Source organism: Mus caroli, chromosome 2 (assembly GCF_900094665.2).
Source record: "Mus caroli chromosome 2, CAROLI_EIJ_v1.1, whole genome shotgun sequence".
Lineage (NCBI taxonomy): Eukaryota > Metazoa > Chordata > Mammalia > Rodentia > Muridae > Mus > Mus caroli.
The window spans coordinates 60799987-60818174 of NC_034571.1; the positions used below are offsets into that span (position 1 = coordinate 60799987).

Consider the following 18188-nt stretch of genomic DNA (forward strand, 5'->3'; position numbering starts at 1 on the left):
ATATACATATGTATATGTATATATGAATATATATATATATATATATATATATATATACAAATATATATTCATTTCTAAGTAAACCTACTTGGTCTGTATAGTATAATGCTATTTATACGTTTTCAGGGCTGACCATTTGTTATTGGGTAACCAATTGTATTCTGAGTACGACTATTTTTTCTGTTCTCAGCATTCTTTAATTTTGTGTGTGTGTGTGTGTGTGTGTGTGTGTAGGGATGAGGCCTTGTAAGCTTTCCACTTTGGCATGCTTGCTTAATTCTAGCTGCAAGGCTTTTCCTTTGAGTTTTCTAGTTGTGTTTTGGAATTTTCAATTCCACCTTCATTTCAGCTTGTCTCCTTTCGTGTTTCTGACTTCTGAATTTCAGTCTCAGGTCTTAGATTGTCTTTATCATTTTCATTTGCCTCATGTTTGTGTTTTCTTAGGAATCACTCAGGTATTTGTTCTCCTTAAGTTCTTTCTCTTTCATTTCATTGAATTGCTTCTTTGTGCCTTTTAAAACCATCTTGAATTCTTTGATGAGGTTTAGGATTGCTCTTTTTAAAAATTCTATGTCCTGTATTCATCTAAGTAATTCTTATTGGCAAACATTTCTGCAGGACTGGTAGGTTTTGGAGAGAAGACACTGGCTTGATCTTTCATGTTGTTGGTATTTTTGCAATGACATGCATGTGACTTCTTTTGTTAATTCTAAGTCTGATATAAACAGAGTAGGCTGGGACAGAAGAGACAATGTATGTGGTGGCTGGACTTAGAAATCAGAAATGGCTTAGGTAGAGTGAAGTCATGTGGGGCTGGGTTCGTACATAGGTGCCTTCTGGAGAGTTAGTGTTAGTGCAAATTTGTAAGTGTTGCAGCTTTTCTCTTAACCAGACTATCTTCCAAATAATTGAGACAAGACTATTAGATTCATTTAATAGCTTTAAGGTCCAATAGCTGAGCAATATTTATCTATTTTAATCTCCCAAGCTAATCTGGCCACCTTCTAACCAAGATCCCCGAAGTTCTTACCTTTTAGTACTGATCTGACTTTCTCAGCTCCAGGTATTTTCTTTCATGGTGTCTCCTGGACCCTCTCCTCCTGGAGAATCCCCACACTCTGTCTATTCCTTCCACTCTCCTGGCTAGGAGGAAGTCCAGCCATACTCTCTCCTCTGCTCAGTCATTGGTTGATCAATTTTTTATTGACCAATCCGGGAATAGTTGGGGACCAATATTTATACAGCATTGAGACAGGAGATTCTCAGAATAAGGATTGCAACCAGATATGGAGGCACAGAAATCAGCATCTGGATAATACAAGGGTAATTTTTACAAAAAGAGGATGCTTACTGATGAGGGTAGATCTAGCTGGCTGAAAAGGTTCAGTATGGTCTGGAGGCCCATGACTTGGGGAATAGGTAGAAAGGGTCCTGACAGAAATTGAGAGACCTGTTGCTTTACAAGCAGGGTGGACAGATCATGCTGGGGTACTACACATCTGCTGGTGGTTTGGAAAGGGTGCATAGATGGGGAGTCTCAGGGAGAGTTGCCAGGCTAGACCCTGGAGAAAGATGTAGGAGATCTGACTGGGTGAGGAGACTGAATGTGGCACCAAGGGATAAGCATTTCTGATGAGGAAAATTCAGAAAATAATTAAAAGAATTTGTAAGGTAAAAGTGATAGAATGGTCCAGGCTTGATACTTCTGAAATACAAGGTATTTTTCTGCTCAGTGATACAAGCACTAACACAAATATTCAAACTTTGCCCTGCTAGACACATAAACTACAATAAATGTGATGTAAATCCAAATTTAATATAATTGAAATTTGATTTAAGAGTACTCATTGGAAAGGTGCTTTTAGACTTGGTACAATAATCAAAACATGATATTAAAACAAATATGATCAAATTATGTTACTTGCATATGGGAAGTTGAGAATATTATCCTGAGTGAGGTAACCCAGTCCCAACAGACATGCATGGTATGTGCTCACTGGTAAGTGGATATTATCCATAAAATACAGATACCACATTACACTTCACAGACCCAAAAAAGCTAAACAAGCAGGAAGGCCCAAGTAAGGATGCTTGAATCTCAGTTAGGAGGGGGAATAAAATAGTCATAAGAGGTAGATGGAGGGAGGAAACTGGATGGGAGAGGGGATAAGGAGGGGAATGGGAGGGTCAGGATCTGGTGTGGGAAAGGACAGGAAAGATGGCCAGGTGGCCATGAAAATGAATGGAAATATGCAACAGATGGGGGTGAGGAGATGGGGCCATCTTCAGGATGAGACAGAGACCTGGAATAAGGGATGTACTGAAGAATCAATGGAGGTGACCTTAGCTATGACAACCTACAGTGGGGGTATGGAACAGAAACCCCAGTGGAGTGATAGAGACACCAACCCACCCACAAAACTTTCAACCCAAAATTTATCCTGTTTACAAGTAATACAGGCACAGGGGAGGGAGCAGAGACTGAAGGAATGATCAACCAAATTGAGACCCATCCCATGGGGAAGCACCAATCCCTAACACTATTAATGACCCTCTGTTATGCTTGCAGACAGGAGCATGTTGTTCTCTGAGTGGCTCTACCCAGCAAATGACTCAGATACAGACACCTGCAGCAACAGAGGATGGAGCTTGGGGACTCTTATAGGAGGAAGGATTGCAAGCCCTGAAGGGGATAGGAACACCACAGGAAGACCAACAGAGTCAACTAACCTGGACTCGTGGGATTCTCAGAGTTTGAACCACCAACCAAAAAACATACAGGTGCTGGACCTAGGCCTCACCTCTCATATGTGGCTGATGTGTAGCTTGACCTTCATGTGGGTCCTGAACAACTGGAGTCAGGGCTATCCCAAAAGCTGTTACCTGTACATGGGATATGTTCTGCTGCTGGACTATCTTGCCTGGCCAAAGTAGAAGAGGAAGAGCCTAGCCTTGCAGTGGGAGGAATAACCAGGGTGCTTCTACCTGCTCAGAAGAGGAGGGGAGGGATGGGGGAAGGATTGTGGGAGGGGGTGACCAGGAGGGGGCAGTGAATGGGTTGTAAAGTGAATAAGTAAAAAAATTAAATTAAATTTCAAAAATATGTAGACTTTTATCAAAATAAAACAGAACAAGAAAAGTTACAAAGAAGCCTATTTTATGTAGCTAATATGAAAACATTTAAAAATATGTAGTTGTTACACTTGCTACAGGTTCCTCTGGGTCACATTCCTTGGCAATTCATCACATTTGACAGCATACATGCATGCTTAACTCATCTACAACTTCCCTTCAGCACTCAAGGAAAAGAAGTCCTTTTCAGGGGGTTTAAAATATTTCTTTCCTGTTGATGTATGGGAAGAAAAGTTTCTTCAAAACAGCCTGTGAAACTTGAGTGGGAATCACTACTTTTTTTTTTAAAGCTGGCTGGGAGGCACAGCCAAGATCACTCTGGTTATCAGGTGGTTCAGGAGTTTCATCTACATTGTCTTAACTCAGGGGAAGAAAATGAGTCGTTGGTATTTCCAGCGAGCAACTCTAAATTGGAACCTCCCCCTAGCCATCTAGATATGCAAACATGGAGCACACTATAATAAAAGGGGTAAATTGGGTTGTTCAGAAGCTCAGCCTGGTTGAAGCTCATCACTGTGACATAGCATCTGAGACACAATGACTCATACAGCCAGGACTCAATGACTTATATACACTGGGCACCATTGCAGATATTATAACATCAACCAGAACACAGCACAGGGGAGTGGTTTCTGACTGGGAAGAAATGACTGTCACAAGGAAAAGGAAGTGAGTGTAACTTTAAGAGGTAATCAGAGGGAAATTAAATTATGTTGATTTAACACTACACTACTTACCCAAGGGAAGTTCAACCACAAAGAAAAAAAAATCAAGGGAAATAAGAAAAAACAAAACACCAAACAAACACAGCCCTGTGATGACTAAACATTTGCACTACCACTTTAGAACGAACATTCTGCTAATGGATCTGAAAGGTAAGATAAGCGTCCTATTTGTTGTGGCAATGTGTTCTATAAACAGTAAAGCACCCGGAGAGTCTATAGCTTCTTCCCTCATGGGAATCAGTGTGCAGTTCGCATTAGCTCGGATTAGCTCGGAGGGTGCAATCTACAGAAAGAAAACAGCCAGGGAACTGTCGTCTGTCAAGTTGAGAAACAAACCGTCTTCACTTCCAAAGAGGTTCGGTGAAGATAACCAAGTGCCTCCCCTCTCCTTCTGTTAATTTATACTTACAATTCAAATAAAAACATCCCCAGTGGTCCAGAAAACAGGCTCCCCCAACAAATTATATACTAAAAATCTCATCCAATAGCTACTATTGAATATGAGTCATGACAAAACTCTAGTTGCCTGCATTTCAGTGACTGGTATAACAGCTCACTCTTGAGTTTCCTGTGCACTAATTGCATCTGCTCCTGCTCATGACAGGTTCCCTCCCTGTTATGCCTCAGCTTATCTGATGCAGCCCTATCCTCGCAGCAGTCACAGTGAACTGCAGCAGTAATCAAGAAACCTTTCAGAGAGATGATGTGAAGCGTTCAACCCACCACCAACTCCCGACAGACCTTGCCTTAGGTGAACGTCTTTCTCCAGAGTCCCCTGTGCCCTGCATTGTAAGGCTCTCCCACTTTTGAAAATCACCCATATTCCCTAATATGAGAATGCACTCCCCCCTCTCTCATCTTTGAATGAAAAGAGAGACTTTTCAGTTTTTCTTCATTTTGATGTTCTAGAATATGGGGTGCGTGCATGTGTGTGTGTGTGCGCGCATGCGCTGAGCTCATACTTGACCGATTTTCATGTTTACAGCAATAAAAGGATTCACATCTGTCCAGCAACTTGATTATGCTCACCACCATAAGATGGCAGTTTGAGAATTAAAAGGCCAGGGGAAAGAATGATGCTTCTCTTTGGACTATTTGCTTAGAAACCCTACCCAGAGCCAGTGAGGCATAGATCAAAGCAGGCTTCCATCAGCAATATTAATGGTAGCTTCAGGTCTGAGTCAGTGACCTGGACCATTCATTTGCTCAGGCTGTCAGGAAAAGGGAATGGAGAGGTCAGGTCCCTGCTGGGCTGAGCAGGCATCCCCAGTAGCACCTGAAACAATTAGCCTATGTGCTGCAAGAGTCTGCAAGTGCTCCATCTTCCTTGGAGAGTAAATGGCTAGATGACATAAGCGTATCCGTCTAGGAAGGAAGATTCATCCCACAGTTTTTCTTTTTCTGCCAGATTTGAATATATCTCCACCTAACGCCAATCTCGGGTTTATTTACAGGTTTTAATATCTTGCACATTGTTATTTTTCACTATTTTACATTTTCCCACAATAATATGTTAATCCAGCCCTGATGTTGGCTTCAGAATTTTGAGTGGGCCCAAATAGCCCTTAGGCAAGTGCCTGACTCACTCACTTTAACCTAGCTCTCTCTACTGGGTTGGCTTCCTCAGGGATAAAGACCCGTTTCCTTTGACTTCGAAAGGCCAGCCCTGAAAGGCCACCCCACAGTAGGATGCCCCCTGGGGATCAGCAGGGACCTGATTCACAGTCCAGTCCTACTTTTCACCAAACTTTCTCTCATTAGTGTTATTCTGAAAATTGCTTCTTCAGTTGAACTACTCCTAGAAGGTTCCAGAAAAGAGAAATGGATATGGAGGCTCAGAGGGTCCAAGTTCTCACAGTTCCGATGTGTTGAGAATCCAGATTTAGCTGACTTAAAGTCACCATACTATCCTACAGCCTGGTGAATGTCATAAAGAATGGGCGTGATCTAAGAAGTCAAAAGTAAGGACCCCAGCAATCTTCACACAGCCCAGCTAGTGAGGTTCAGTGATTTCTGGGCTGTAGGCCTGAGGTGATTCCAACCATATGAGAAGCAGTGTAACTCTCTTTCCTAGGGATGCCCACATCCTAGCCTTCAGAACAGTGAGTGTGTTCACTGACAGGGCAAGAAGACTGAAAGTGTGACGAATTGCATTAAGTGATGGGAGAGCACTGTGGTTTGTCCACAGGGAACCACAAACAGCACAGGGGTCTCTTAATTAGGGAAAGATGTAATGGCAGAGATGAGTTGGAGTGAGGTGCCCATGAACAACCTCCCTCAAATACAGGAGGATTCTGGAACCTGGGGAGTTGTTCAAAGAACTTCCAGAGGAAGACAGTTTGGCATTACCTTGATTTCAGCCATATAAAGCCCGTTTCAGACTTCTGACCTGAACCAGAGGAAAATAAAATTGTGCTGTTGGGAGCCAACCGTTGTGACTGTGCAATGATTTTATCCTAACAGCAGTGGGAAGCTGACACAGACCCCCAAGGGCAGTGCTTTTTATCAGGACTGCTCACCTTCTGTCACTCTGACTTGATTCTTAATTTGAGGGGAGCCCTAACGCAAGAAGAAACAAATTTAATGTAGCCTCCCTAGTTGTACTATATTAGACATTTTTTAAAAAAGAGCTCGGCTGTGTACAAGGATTGGTGATCAGTCCTGGTACAGATGGCCATGTTCTTCCAACAGATGGAAGTCTAGGCAAGGCAGGACATCTACACGGAGGCAGAAGAATGATTGACAGCCAAAGGCAAGCACCATCCAGGAACCCTTTCTACAAAGACATTGTTTTACTTTTGTGATTTCTCAGTAATATTTTGCCTGTACTGTCCTGATTTTCTAAAATAATATTTTACAAGCACATTTTTTTCCTACTTTTCTGGTTCTGTAATTTTTTTTCCAGTACGAAGACTACTGCTTCTGCAGAACTCCTCAGTGTGTGGTAGTAGAAGATAAACATTCCTATTATTTGCATCTGGAACCAATAGTTCTGTGTCTCTCTTGTTCCTTGTTGCACTGGGAAGAGGTCTAGTTTCAGATTCTCTTGCAGTTGAGCAATAAAAGACTGGCTTTGATTTACTCTGTTAAACATTTGGGTCTAAAGGAAAGCAAGGTTTATTATCCAAAAGCTGAGTCTTGTTGGAGAAATTTTTTTTTTGTATTAGTTATTAGGAAAATGATAAAATTTCTTGGAGAAGAGCCACAACAGAGAAATTTGGAGCATTGACAAAATATCTTAACCATAAACAGAAGAGAGTTGACTTCCCTTTGATAAAATAAGGGGTTTTTCCATGGAGACAGGTAAAGAGAGAGGACAGTAAACTGTATATATGAGATGGGGGAGGAAAACCGAGGTGGTCAAAATTTTATAGTTAAATAGGTAGGACCTTGAATAACCTTGCAGTGATAGTTTTACCCTAAGTATGGACAGCCAGCCGCAGTTTTACAGTGGAACCATTACCAGGCAGAGCCCTAGATGCATCCAGAGGATCATCTTACCCCCTAAGGGCTCAGCATCTTCACTTGCCTCCTGCCTCTCCTGATAAGTTCACTTCACCAGATAGCATCTTGTTTGTGTTGACCTGAGGGAGTGATGCTCATCCATCTCCTTGAATTGTGCTTCCGAGTTTGACTGATGCTAGCTCACAATGCCCCAGGACAGACATATGAGCCCAAGAAGATGAAGTGTTATTATATACTTGGTGAATGGTATAATAGGGAATCCTTAGGGCTTAAGGGAGCCAACCTGATTTGATCCTCTTCCAGTTTCTTCTCAACTTTCAAAACATTTGAGTCAGTAATTAAGGTGCATTTTTACATGTCGATTAAACAATGTATAAATATAAAACAGATAACACAGTAAGAGCAATATAAAATTAAAGCACTTCGTTCGATATCAACACAGTACCAAAACACAGACCATGGATGTTTGTGACTGTCTTGGGTTTGGAAAGTGGAAAGTGAAAAGCAGAAAGCCTTTGCCAGAGACATAGTAGAGAGCAGACATCTGGTAGAAAGAAAAGAAATGTAATTACTAGGTTAAGACAGGTGTGTTGGTTCACTTGGGAGGTCTAGGGCAAGAAGAGCACACACTTGTGGCCCATCTTGGGCTGCTTAATGGTACACTGTCTCAAAAAGGGTCAGAGAGATAAGATAGTTCAGTAGTTAAGAATAGTGGCTGCTCTTATAGAGTAACCAAGTTCAGTGCCCAGCACCCACATGGCAGCTCACAAACATTTGTAACTTCAAATCCAAGGGATCTGGTGTCTTCTTCTATCTTCTGAGGTCAACAGGCACACACACATGGTACACAGACATATGCACAGGCAAAACACCAATATTTCTAATTAAAATGTACTTTTAAAAATTACAAAATAAACAATTTACCATATTTCAAATTGCTATTTCAATGAAAGTTGAATATTTTCTCTATTTCTAATTAAAATATGGTTTTAAAATATAGATGATCAGCTATGCCTGGTATAGCTATCAGACTTAGTCCTATAGAGACAGGTACTAATGAAGCCAGCAGAAGTGATTGTACTGCACACCTTGAGACCTAGCAACTTTCTTTTTTTTCTTTTCTTTTCTCTCTCTCTCTCTCTTTCTTTTTTAGTTTTTTTGCACACCTTGAGACCTAGCAACTTTCTTTTTTTTTCTTTTTCTCTCTCTCTCTCTCTCTCTCTCTCTCTCTTTCTTTTTTAGTTTTTTTGAGACAGGGTTTTTCTGTATAGCCCTGGCTATCCTGGAACTCTCTCTGTAGACCAGGATGGCCTTGAACTCAGAAATCTGCCTACCTCTGCCTCCCAAGTGCTGGGATTAAAGCCATACACCACCACTGCCCCACACCTAGCAACTTTCTTATCTATTATTGTAGACCTATGTATATTGTTTCCCCTGCTCCTGTCTATACTGTTAGGGACTGGGGAACTACATATGGTGCAGTCTTAGCTTTGCACCAAGGAAGCAATGCCATCACTGTGAGCCCTGGAGAGGGTGGCTCTGTCATGTGGGAGGGCCCTCTGCTTGGCACAGTGCTTAGCATGGAAGAGTTCTTCACTGGAATTAATAAGCGGTTAGATAGGTGAATGAATACAAACATTCAGGAACAGGAGACAAGCTCAGCCCTGTCCACAGCTAGATTGGGGGGGACCTTTGAGTCTACTTTGAGATAACAGTGAAAAACTTTATTCCTCTGTGAACCTGGAACAAATAAACAAACTTCATGGCTAATGTGTGTGTCTATGCATACTTATGTATGCCTTAGCCTACTTTCTGTTGCTACCATGAAATACCTGAGGGTGGATAACTTATGAGCAAGCAAGGCTTATTCAGTGTACAAGGTTGGAAGTTGGTGGCCAGTTATGGGCCACCCCATTGATCTGGCTTCCAGTGATGGTATGTATTATGGTTTCATAATATAATATAGTGAATGAGAGATCACAGAGTAAAACAGGAAGCCAAAAGCAGGGATGGACACTTTTTAATAATAATCTAGTCTGGGGGGGCACTAACAGGAGTCTTGGGAGAAACACCCTTCAGAAGCGAGTACTGAGGTGACTCAATCACTGTTCACTGGGTCTCACGCCTGCAAATTTCTAATGCTTTTTAGTGCCAGCACACTAGGAATCTTGCCTTGAGCTCATGAGCCCTTGGTGTGTGTAGGGTCACACTATATAACATTGTTTATCTGTATATACATATGTAAATATATGCACATTGTGAATGGATGTAGTAAATCAGTCATAATCTGAGCTCCACCCCTCATCTCCGGACCGAAAAGGATTGGGCTCAGTAGTCTGCAATGTGCAGAGGGATACACATTTCATAAGCTGTGAGAGTGACTTGTGAAGTACCAGGAAGCACACTGTTGTTGAAATGAGTGCCTGGCCTTTAATCCCAGCATTCGGGGAGGCAGAGGCAGACTCAGCTCTGTGAGTTCCAGGTCAGCCTGGTGTACAAGGTGAGTCCAGGATAGCCTGAACTACACAGAAAGACTCTGCCTCAAAAAAAACCAAAAAATAAATAAAAGAAAATGAGTGCCCAGGAAAGGTGGTTGAGAAATTAATTCATGTTGCGTTTTATATAACTGCTAACAACCTTGACCGTTCCATTAGTGACCTGCACTTGGATGTCTTTGTCCACTCTTTACACTACATTTGCAAAGGCAAGTTATTGCTAGGAACACAAGACTGAGCTGTAAAGTGTGAGTAAGAAGCTTTTTGTTTGAAGTGGTCCTGGAGGCTGACCCTTAAGGGGTGTGAGTGTCAGGATATACAGACGATGACATAGCAACCAATGTGTGTGTGAAAATCTGCAGCGAGGCTCCCGGGTGGGTGTGTCCTTTTGGCTGGGATTGCATTACTACTCCTATATTAAGCACAACACAAGGCAGAGCATTTTCTACCTGCTGTGTGAGCATTTCCTGCTCATGCCAAATTCCTGACAGCAGGCCAGTGTTGAATCAACTGTTTCACACCTATCTGTTTGTTTGCATGTCAACAATCTACTCTTGAGTACCATTTTAAATACCAGAAAACAGAGACTACAAATGCCTAGAAAATCTGCCCCAAGTTGCACTGTTAAGAAGGGGCCAAAGATGAAAATCCAGGTTGTCTGGTTCCAAAACCCAAGATGCTATGTGGCCTCTCTGTATTCATCCAGGATTGGAGGCCAGTCAGACTAGTACTGAGCAGTGAGCCTCACACGGTTCTAAGTCAGAAAGACTGTCCAGTAAAGCTATATTGATCTGAACCAAAATGTACTCTCTTCTTGTGCTGTCTGCTCAGAAAATAATGATAGAGCGTAGATTATAAATGATTTTAAGAGTTGGACATAGGTATTTTTACAATGTGAGTCTCCAGCTGACCCCTTTCATTTTGTACTTTTAGTGCTGTTTGGAAAGGCAGTGGATCTTGTCTCGATCTCTCAGCCGTTGATGTGGGTTTTACTAGTCCGTAGCTTTCCTGGTTTCCTATATGCTTTGACAGGGTGTTTCTGCCACCCACTGAAGTTCAATTCTCAGTTGTTGAGGAAATAGCAGAAGGTTTCATTATTTTATTTATTTATTTTTAGTTCGTGTGGATAAGAGGGAACAGCGCAGGTTCCTCCCAGATGCTGATTTCTAGTCAGCATGTTGCTTGGGTCCCCTGGTTGAACATATTTCAGCCATCCTGTGCCTACGGAGAAAAACACCTCTACTGGCTTGGGTCGCTATGGTAACCGATGCTCAGCAGGCAGTTGCTGTTTCATTTAACATTACTGGCTTTAAGAACTTGAGGGGGAAAGTGTGCTTTCATATTAAAGAAAGGGGAAGCTGAGTAGTTTAATTAATGTATCTCAGTCCAATGTTAGGAAACAGGTCACTTGTGCCGTTTGACCACATTGCACCTAGGTCTATTTTATGTACGTATCAGATCTCAAGCATCAAAGGATGGGGTCTTTCTCTCATCATGTGTGAAGTGCACAGAGTGGGCAGGAGAAGAGAAACAGGGGTTATGCCGGACCCTTTGCAAGGGATTTTTCACTTTATAAAGCCATCTCAGCTTGAGAGTATACAGAAGAATTGCTTTCTCTTCTCTCACCCACAAAGGAGGCCTGAGAGATGGGTTGCTAGGCAACCTCACACTGAAGTCTGGGGCACTTTGAAATTAACATAGCTGACCTCCCCATCATCTCTGCTGCTATGCTATTCAAAGCCATTTTTATGAGTCTGCAGGACTCAAGAAAGCAGATATAAAATGTAAATACAAAATAAAGAATAGGGGAAATAAATCCTTTGCAAGGAAAGACCAAGATTCACTCAATGAGTTAGGCAGCAGTCTGAAAGGATCGGTGGAAGGGAAAGGAGTGTTGGCTGCTATGAGTCAGAAATTCATAGTTTTAATAATATAGGAAGAAAACATTTCCCTCAAAGTTCTTTTGTAGATATTTATAGCTGCCATGTAGAGCATCACAGCAGAATCTGAAAATACTTAGGGTCCATGGGAAGATAAATCAGTTTCTAATAACGCCGTTTCTCTACGCAATTTTTAACAAAAGTGCTCAACTCTCATCCTTCACCCCATGGTGCTTTGCTTAAAGCTGCAGAGTCTCCTGTTCACCTTTCTGTCACTACATCGTTAGCATGACACTGCTGGCATGGGAAAAGATGGAATTCCTTTTGCCAGGAGAAAAACACAAGAAGGCGGCAAAGCTGCTCTATGGAGCACAGCATATACTCTTACCAGCAAGAAATTTCTTCAGTGTGACTTTTTAAATACTTTGTGCTACTAGGATATGGTTATGGGGGCATTTTAAAATAGATTTGCATTTACCAGGACTGAAAATCAAAGTTGGTAGTGGTGTGTGTGTGCGCGCACGTGTGTGTGTGTGTGTGTGTGTGTGTGTGTGTGTGTGTGTGCGCGCGCACACGCGTGTGTGCCCGCGCGCGCTCGTAGGCAGGGAGGACTGTAACAAATGGGATTCAGTGGGTTTGTTTGTTATGGTTATTTGGGTGAGGCAATTCTGAACTTTAGATGGATTAATCAATGTGTGGCGATTGGGATTTCAGTGTGAAGCCTCGTGTAAATGATTCGGGAGGAAAGAGCTCTGTGAATGAGTTGGAATTGATGTGAGTTCAGTGATTCCTAAAATACGCATGTATACATGCAAAGTACACCTGCTTGACCCATGTCTGTGTGTTCATGCATGAACACATGCTTACTAACGGCAGAAATGACACAGTACTACACTCTGGGCTCAAAAAATAGATTTTTTTAAATCCAAATTTTAATTATTCTTACATTTATTTGTTTTATATGTCTCAGTGTATACGAGCTTTTCTATGAGTGTGTGGAAAACAGAGGACTTGTGGGATCATGTCTCTTCTTCTGTTCTGTTGGTTCTAAGGGTCAAACTCAGGCCATCAGGTTTCGTAGAAAATGCTTTCAACCTGCTGAGCTTGCTGTTTCTTCTCCTGCCTTGGATTTTTAATTTCAGATACCAACCTCAGTAGAGGGAATCATGTCTTTTCAGTTTTGTTTAAATGCCACAGCATGGAAATGCTTGGATTCCAAGGCTGGGGGGTGGGTGGGCGGGCAGGGTAATTAGATATTGAATTTCCTCATGCTGGAAAGTAAGGGAACATCCCCCCCCCCAACACACACACACACACACACACACACACACACACTCCTCTCCTCTGTGATTCTTGTATCAAAGTAGCTTCTGTACTTTGTGATTTTAGTCCTGGTGGGAAGTGAACAGAAGTTTTCAATAAACAGTTACCAGTTTTCACATATTGAATCAGTTGATTTCGATGTCTGGCTTTAACACTCCTGCAGTTCGGTATTTTGGCTCGTCAGTTTTCTTGAAAGCAGGTAAGCCGAGTGAGCCTTTCAGTGTGCGCGCTGAATCTGAGTGTGATGCTGCCTGTTACGCCTGAGCACCGGGTCCTGCTGCAAAGTGTTCTCTCAGGCTCTTACATCACTTCCCACATTAAAAATACAACTAGGCTGCCTTGGGCAGAAACGGAAGTAGTAATTACTTTCTCAAAATATCCCTGCTTTCTTAAAAACAGTTTAAGATTGCCAAAATTTATTTTTTTTCTTTTTTTCTTTTTTTTTTTGCTTTTAAGACGATAAAAATAACACTATGTGAAAATGGATTGACTTAAAGACTGCCTTCTCTCCTGAGGCCGTCCCCTCGGAAGGAGGCTCTCAGCAGTCCTCCGGTTACTCAGCTTTTCTCATTTATGGGCTCAGATTACATTCACAGGCACTGTGCCAGATGCGCTGATGCGCGAGCACGGGAAGGCAGATCGTAGCGTGAAGAATTTCTCTAAAAGAACATCTGGTTCTGAATAAAAGCATTAGGAGGTAGGTGGCACATTTTTGCTCCTAAGATTTATGTTTGATTTATTACGTCACAGTGCCACACCCTGCCACTCCCCAGCTCAAGTCCTGAGGGCGGACTTCCAGCAACCACAACCAGGAACAAAGAAATACATGAAGAATTCCTCAAGTCTGAGCCAGAGGAGGCCAAGACGCCATGTTTCTGTAGGATAAGGGGCTGCCCTTGGTCAAAGATTATTTCATACAGCGGAAGACCATTAACTCGAGGGTTCCTCCAGCCACCTTTGTATGTGCCGGCCGGCCGGCGCCTTCTTAAGTTCTGTTTCTCCGTTTCCTTTACAGGAACTGTGCACTCACCCCTCACTCATTCTTCTAAAGTTCTAGGGCTCCGGTTTTCCTCCTTATATTTCCCCATCTGTTATTTCTTGTGCCTTGATTTTTTTCTGACTTTCCCCCATAAACATTTCAATATACCAAATGCATCTATCTTAAAAAGTAATCAGGCAAATAAAAACTTCTACCCTGTCTTTCCTCTGTCCTCACATCTAAATATATTCCTATTATGTCTCCTCACCTTCCATTCTTAAGGGTGTCACTAATCTTCAAGGAAGGTTTATCCAAACCTGAAAGGGGGAGGGGGCCCCCTCCTCTTCCTCCAAGGAGCCGGTGACATGTAAGACTGCTTATACCCAGTGTTGTGACCTTGAATGACAGTGATTTCCACCATTCCAATCCATTTAATGTGGGAAGATCGTCATTAAAACCCCATTACTACTCAAAAGCCCAACGTGCAGGCAACTGGCCTGCTCACAAGTCTTTTCTCCTAAAGCTGTTTTCTGGGCCCCTTAGGGTGACGTGTTTGTTGTGTTCCCTTATTCAGTTGTTTTCACACTCATGGTCATTTTCTGGAAGTCTCTTTTCTCTCTTCTCATTCTGGATCTCTGGCAATCAAAGGGGATTAGAATATATTTTCTAGGAACAATTAGAAAAGTTTAAGAATTGAGGGTCAGCTTTTCCCCCCCGACTCATCTTCACCAAGAAAAGATCTTTAAACAGTGAAAAGGAAGTTTGCAAAGGGTTCCCTCTAAAATTTTAATTAACTTTTAAATTTAATTTTAAATGTCCTATTCTTAGTATAAAATGTTTATTATAGTTAACTTTCATCATGGCAAAGAAAAAAATTATAATTCAGGTAACAATTGGGTAATATACATTCAGTTTTGTGTGTACGTGGTGACTGTTATACATGGGTCTATATTTTTTGGCAAATATATAACCTTAATAATTATATTTTTCCAGCTTTAAAAATTTTGACAATTAAGTATCTTTGGAAAACATTTACTGAGTTTGACAATAGTTAATTGCATAGCAATCCATCATCAGATAGATGTGACAATAGCTGGCCATTTTATTTTTTTCGTGTGGACAGTTCAGTTCAGTAACACCAGAAGGAGCAATGCTAACCCCTCACCTCCATCCCAGAGTATTCACAGTGGTGCTTCTCTAAACAGGACAGCTGATCAGGGGACAGACTCTCATTTGTCCTGCAGAGTCTCAACCAGAAGTGCATGAGCGCAGCAGTTTCCTTCCCATGCAGCTTTTATAAAGAGTTCTGATAAGTTATTCTTTGCTGGTGAAATGAGTCAATTCAAGCCAGATTAGATTATATAAAGTTGGATTCATTGGGAGGCTGCTCTCCAGTCAGTTCACTGGACCCAAGGAAGCCACAGAAGTCTCCATGGGGAGGGAGACAGAGGGGGGAGGGTAGAAAGAATGTGCATATGCAGGGAGGGAGAAAATGCAGAGACAGAGAGAAGGGAGGAGGACTATAACGTCTGGGAGGAGCTTGTAGGGGGAGGGAAAGTCCACCCACTGGGCTAGAAAATTCATGGTAGAAGGCTGGATATGCCAGACATAAGAGGTAGGGATGCTGGGAGAATCTAGAGGTCAGGTCCACTTTGGTATGTTAAATATGCACCTTAGCCTCTTGGCCCATGTGTGAAACCCAACAATCTTAACCAGCACCAAGAGAGCCACGTGACCTCCAGTCCTAAAGTAGGACTGCTCTCCTCAGATCCTGAATCCGCCCTAGGAGTCCCCTCTGCTTGAACCCTGCTCCAGAGTTCAACCTTGATTGCTCCACCAAGCCTACAGGAAGCCCTCCCTTAGGTTTGCACTGGCTTACAGAAGACACTTATTTCCTCCAGGGTTCCCCCACTTCTCACACAAGACTTGTTAAAGTCGAAGCAGATTAAACTTCCAATCACTTCCTTTCCCCCATTGAAGGCATTAATCCAGATCTAGACTCCATGGGAGCTTCTTCAACCAGGTTCTCTGACTCTCCTCCATCAGGAAGGCAGGCATGACCTTCCAGTGAGTGCAAGGCGGTTGTTGAAGCTGCAGTGTGGGGTTGCAACTACCTGGTCTAGGCTCCAGACTTCGTATATTTCTGATTGAGGTATATGTCACAAAAATCAACTCTCAGACAAGAAAAATATTCTGGGACTGTCAACGCTGTAGAGTTTAGATAGAGTGGCCGGAGCCAGGATGTAGAATAGCTACGTAAAACTGAGCATGGACATGACAATGGCTTCTCTACATTGAAAACAAAATTACTCAACAAAAGCAACGAGCCACCTGGGTACGGTAAACCTGAGAGCCCACCCTCAGTGATGTGCTCCCTCCAGCGAGGCTGGACCTAAAGGCTTCCTAATATTCCCAAACAGCACTACCAACTGGGGACAAAGTGCTGAAATACACAAGCCTATAATGGGGGCATTTCTCATTCAATTCACCATATGCACATGTTCATTCTTTGTTATGGAAGGAACAGACAGGCTTTGGAAGTTGGGGGTGGTGGAGAATATCTAATTAGGAGTCTCACCACTGAGGGAAGAATAATTGTGTCTCTCTTAGCAGTTGTTAATGGCCTATAGCTCTTCACCTAGGGATTGGACAGTTTGGAATCTTTTTACAATAGGAATAATACGTTTTCCTAGGCTTGTGATGAACAAATGCCGTATGATATGTAAAAGTATTTTTATTAGCTACTAAATAGTTCCTAAATGTTATTATCTGAGTTTTATGAAATGCTATAAATGCAATTTTGGTAATAAATGATTAGAATTTTATAGCATATAACTGGAAATAAAAGGACACTAAAATCATGGAGATAAGAGCCCCAAAGTAATCTGTTTGAAAGTAAAACAAATTATTTATTTATTTATTTTTTTTGTTTTTCGAGACAGGGTTTCTCTGTATAGCCCTGGCTGTCCTGGAACTCACTTTGTAGACCAGGCTGGCCTCGAACTCAGAAATCCGCCTGCCTCTGCCTCCCGAGTGCTGGGATTAAAGGCGTGCGCCACCACGCCCGGCTAAAAGTAAAACAAATTATTAAAACTATTTTATTGCAAGTAAAAATAAAACTGAAGACTACTGTATTTTGAAAGAACTTCAGATGTACATAAGACTCCCGAGAAGAATGCTAAGGACCAAGGTTGATAAAATTAGGGTAATTTGGTATAAAAAAGCAGAAGCCACCTATCAAAGAGTACTATTTGCCGGGGCGCCTGCCCTCTACTCACCCCCAACTCCGTAAGTCTCTGATGACCGAAAGCAATTTTCACCCTTCTTCGCCAGACCACTGTCTGGGACACATTAAGCTCACTCTTGTGGCTTCTGGTTAAATATTGCTATAAGGGTTTACCTATTTAAACTGGTTTCAGAGTAAGACCGTTTCTTAAGATCACACTTGCTTTGAGGGTAGGAAGCATGAACATAACAAAGAGAGGCAAACATAGACTTTTAAACTTTTCCAGGGAAGATTTTTCTAATAAATGTCATTTCCTTCAACATTATTACATAACACTGCAGATTTTTGAGTTTTTTGCAGTCTTTTGAGTTCTGAAAAAATATAAACCAGATATTCACAAAAATCTTTATTAAAATATACATTTAAAATACGTATTCTTTTTTTCATAAATTACATGAGATTATATCACAAACTATAATAGAAAATTAACAGATGACAGTAGACTTTAAATAGAATTGTTGGAAAATCTAATGCTCTTCAGAAAAGATATATCACCTAGACTTTAACAAAAATATCCTCTGTAGAAACGAGTTAGGCTTTATCACAGAACTACCATTTGTGCCGAATGGAAGGGAGAAAGATGAGCTCTCACCCAGCCACACCACCAAGGATGCCACAGCCCAGTGCTGTCTATGGACAGCAGCAGCCTCTGCTGGAGAAGGCAGGACACACTTCTGCCACACTGTCAGCTGGAGCCTGTGTCAACAAAGGCTGTGAAATTCGTGGGACCCCTGTCATCTCTTGCCCAACACTTCAGTAAAAACAATCATTTTCAAGGTCTTAAAGATGCACGCGCCTTATCAAGGATATCCTTTCTGATTTTGGGGTAAGTTGGATGTGCTTCAAGAACCTGGGGAAATAAAACCAAACTACCTTGTAAGGAACTGTTGAGAACAAGGGAGC

At 41.9% G+C, this 18188-nt stretch overlaps 1 protein-coding gene across 3 annotated transcripts in view; it reads right to left on the reverse strand.

Annotated features, from left to right (window-relative positions):
- Positions 1–17616: 17616 nt before the first annotated feature.
- Positions 17617–18188, reverse strand: part of Ttc21b (tetratricopeptide repeat domain 21B) — a 75633-nt gene continuing 75061 nt past the window's right edge. The window contains exon 29 of one of the 3 annotated variants that reach the window (XM_021155663.1): positions 17617–18135. In XM_021155663.1, the coding sequence (XP_021011322.1) occupies positions 18058–18135 (78 nt within the window). In that variant the 3' untranslated portion in view covers positions 17617–18057. The remainder of the gene's footprint in view (positions 18136–18188) is intronic. The other 2 variants (XM_029474291.1, XM_029474292.1) reach the window with 2 other exon arrangements.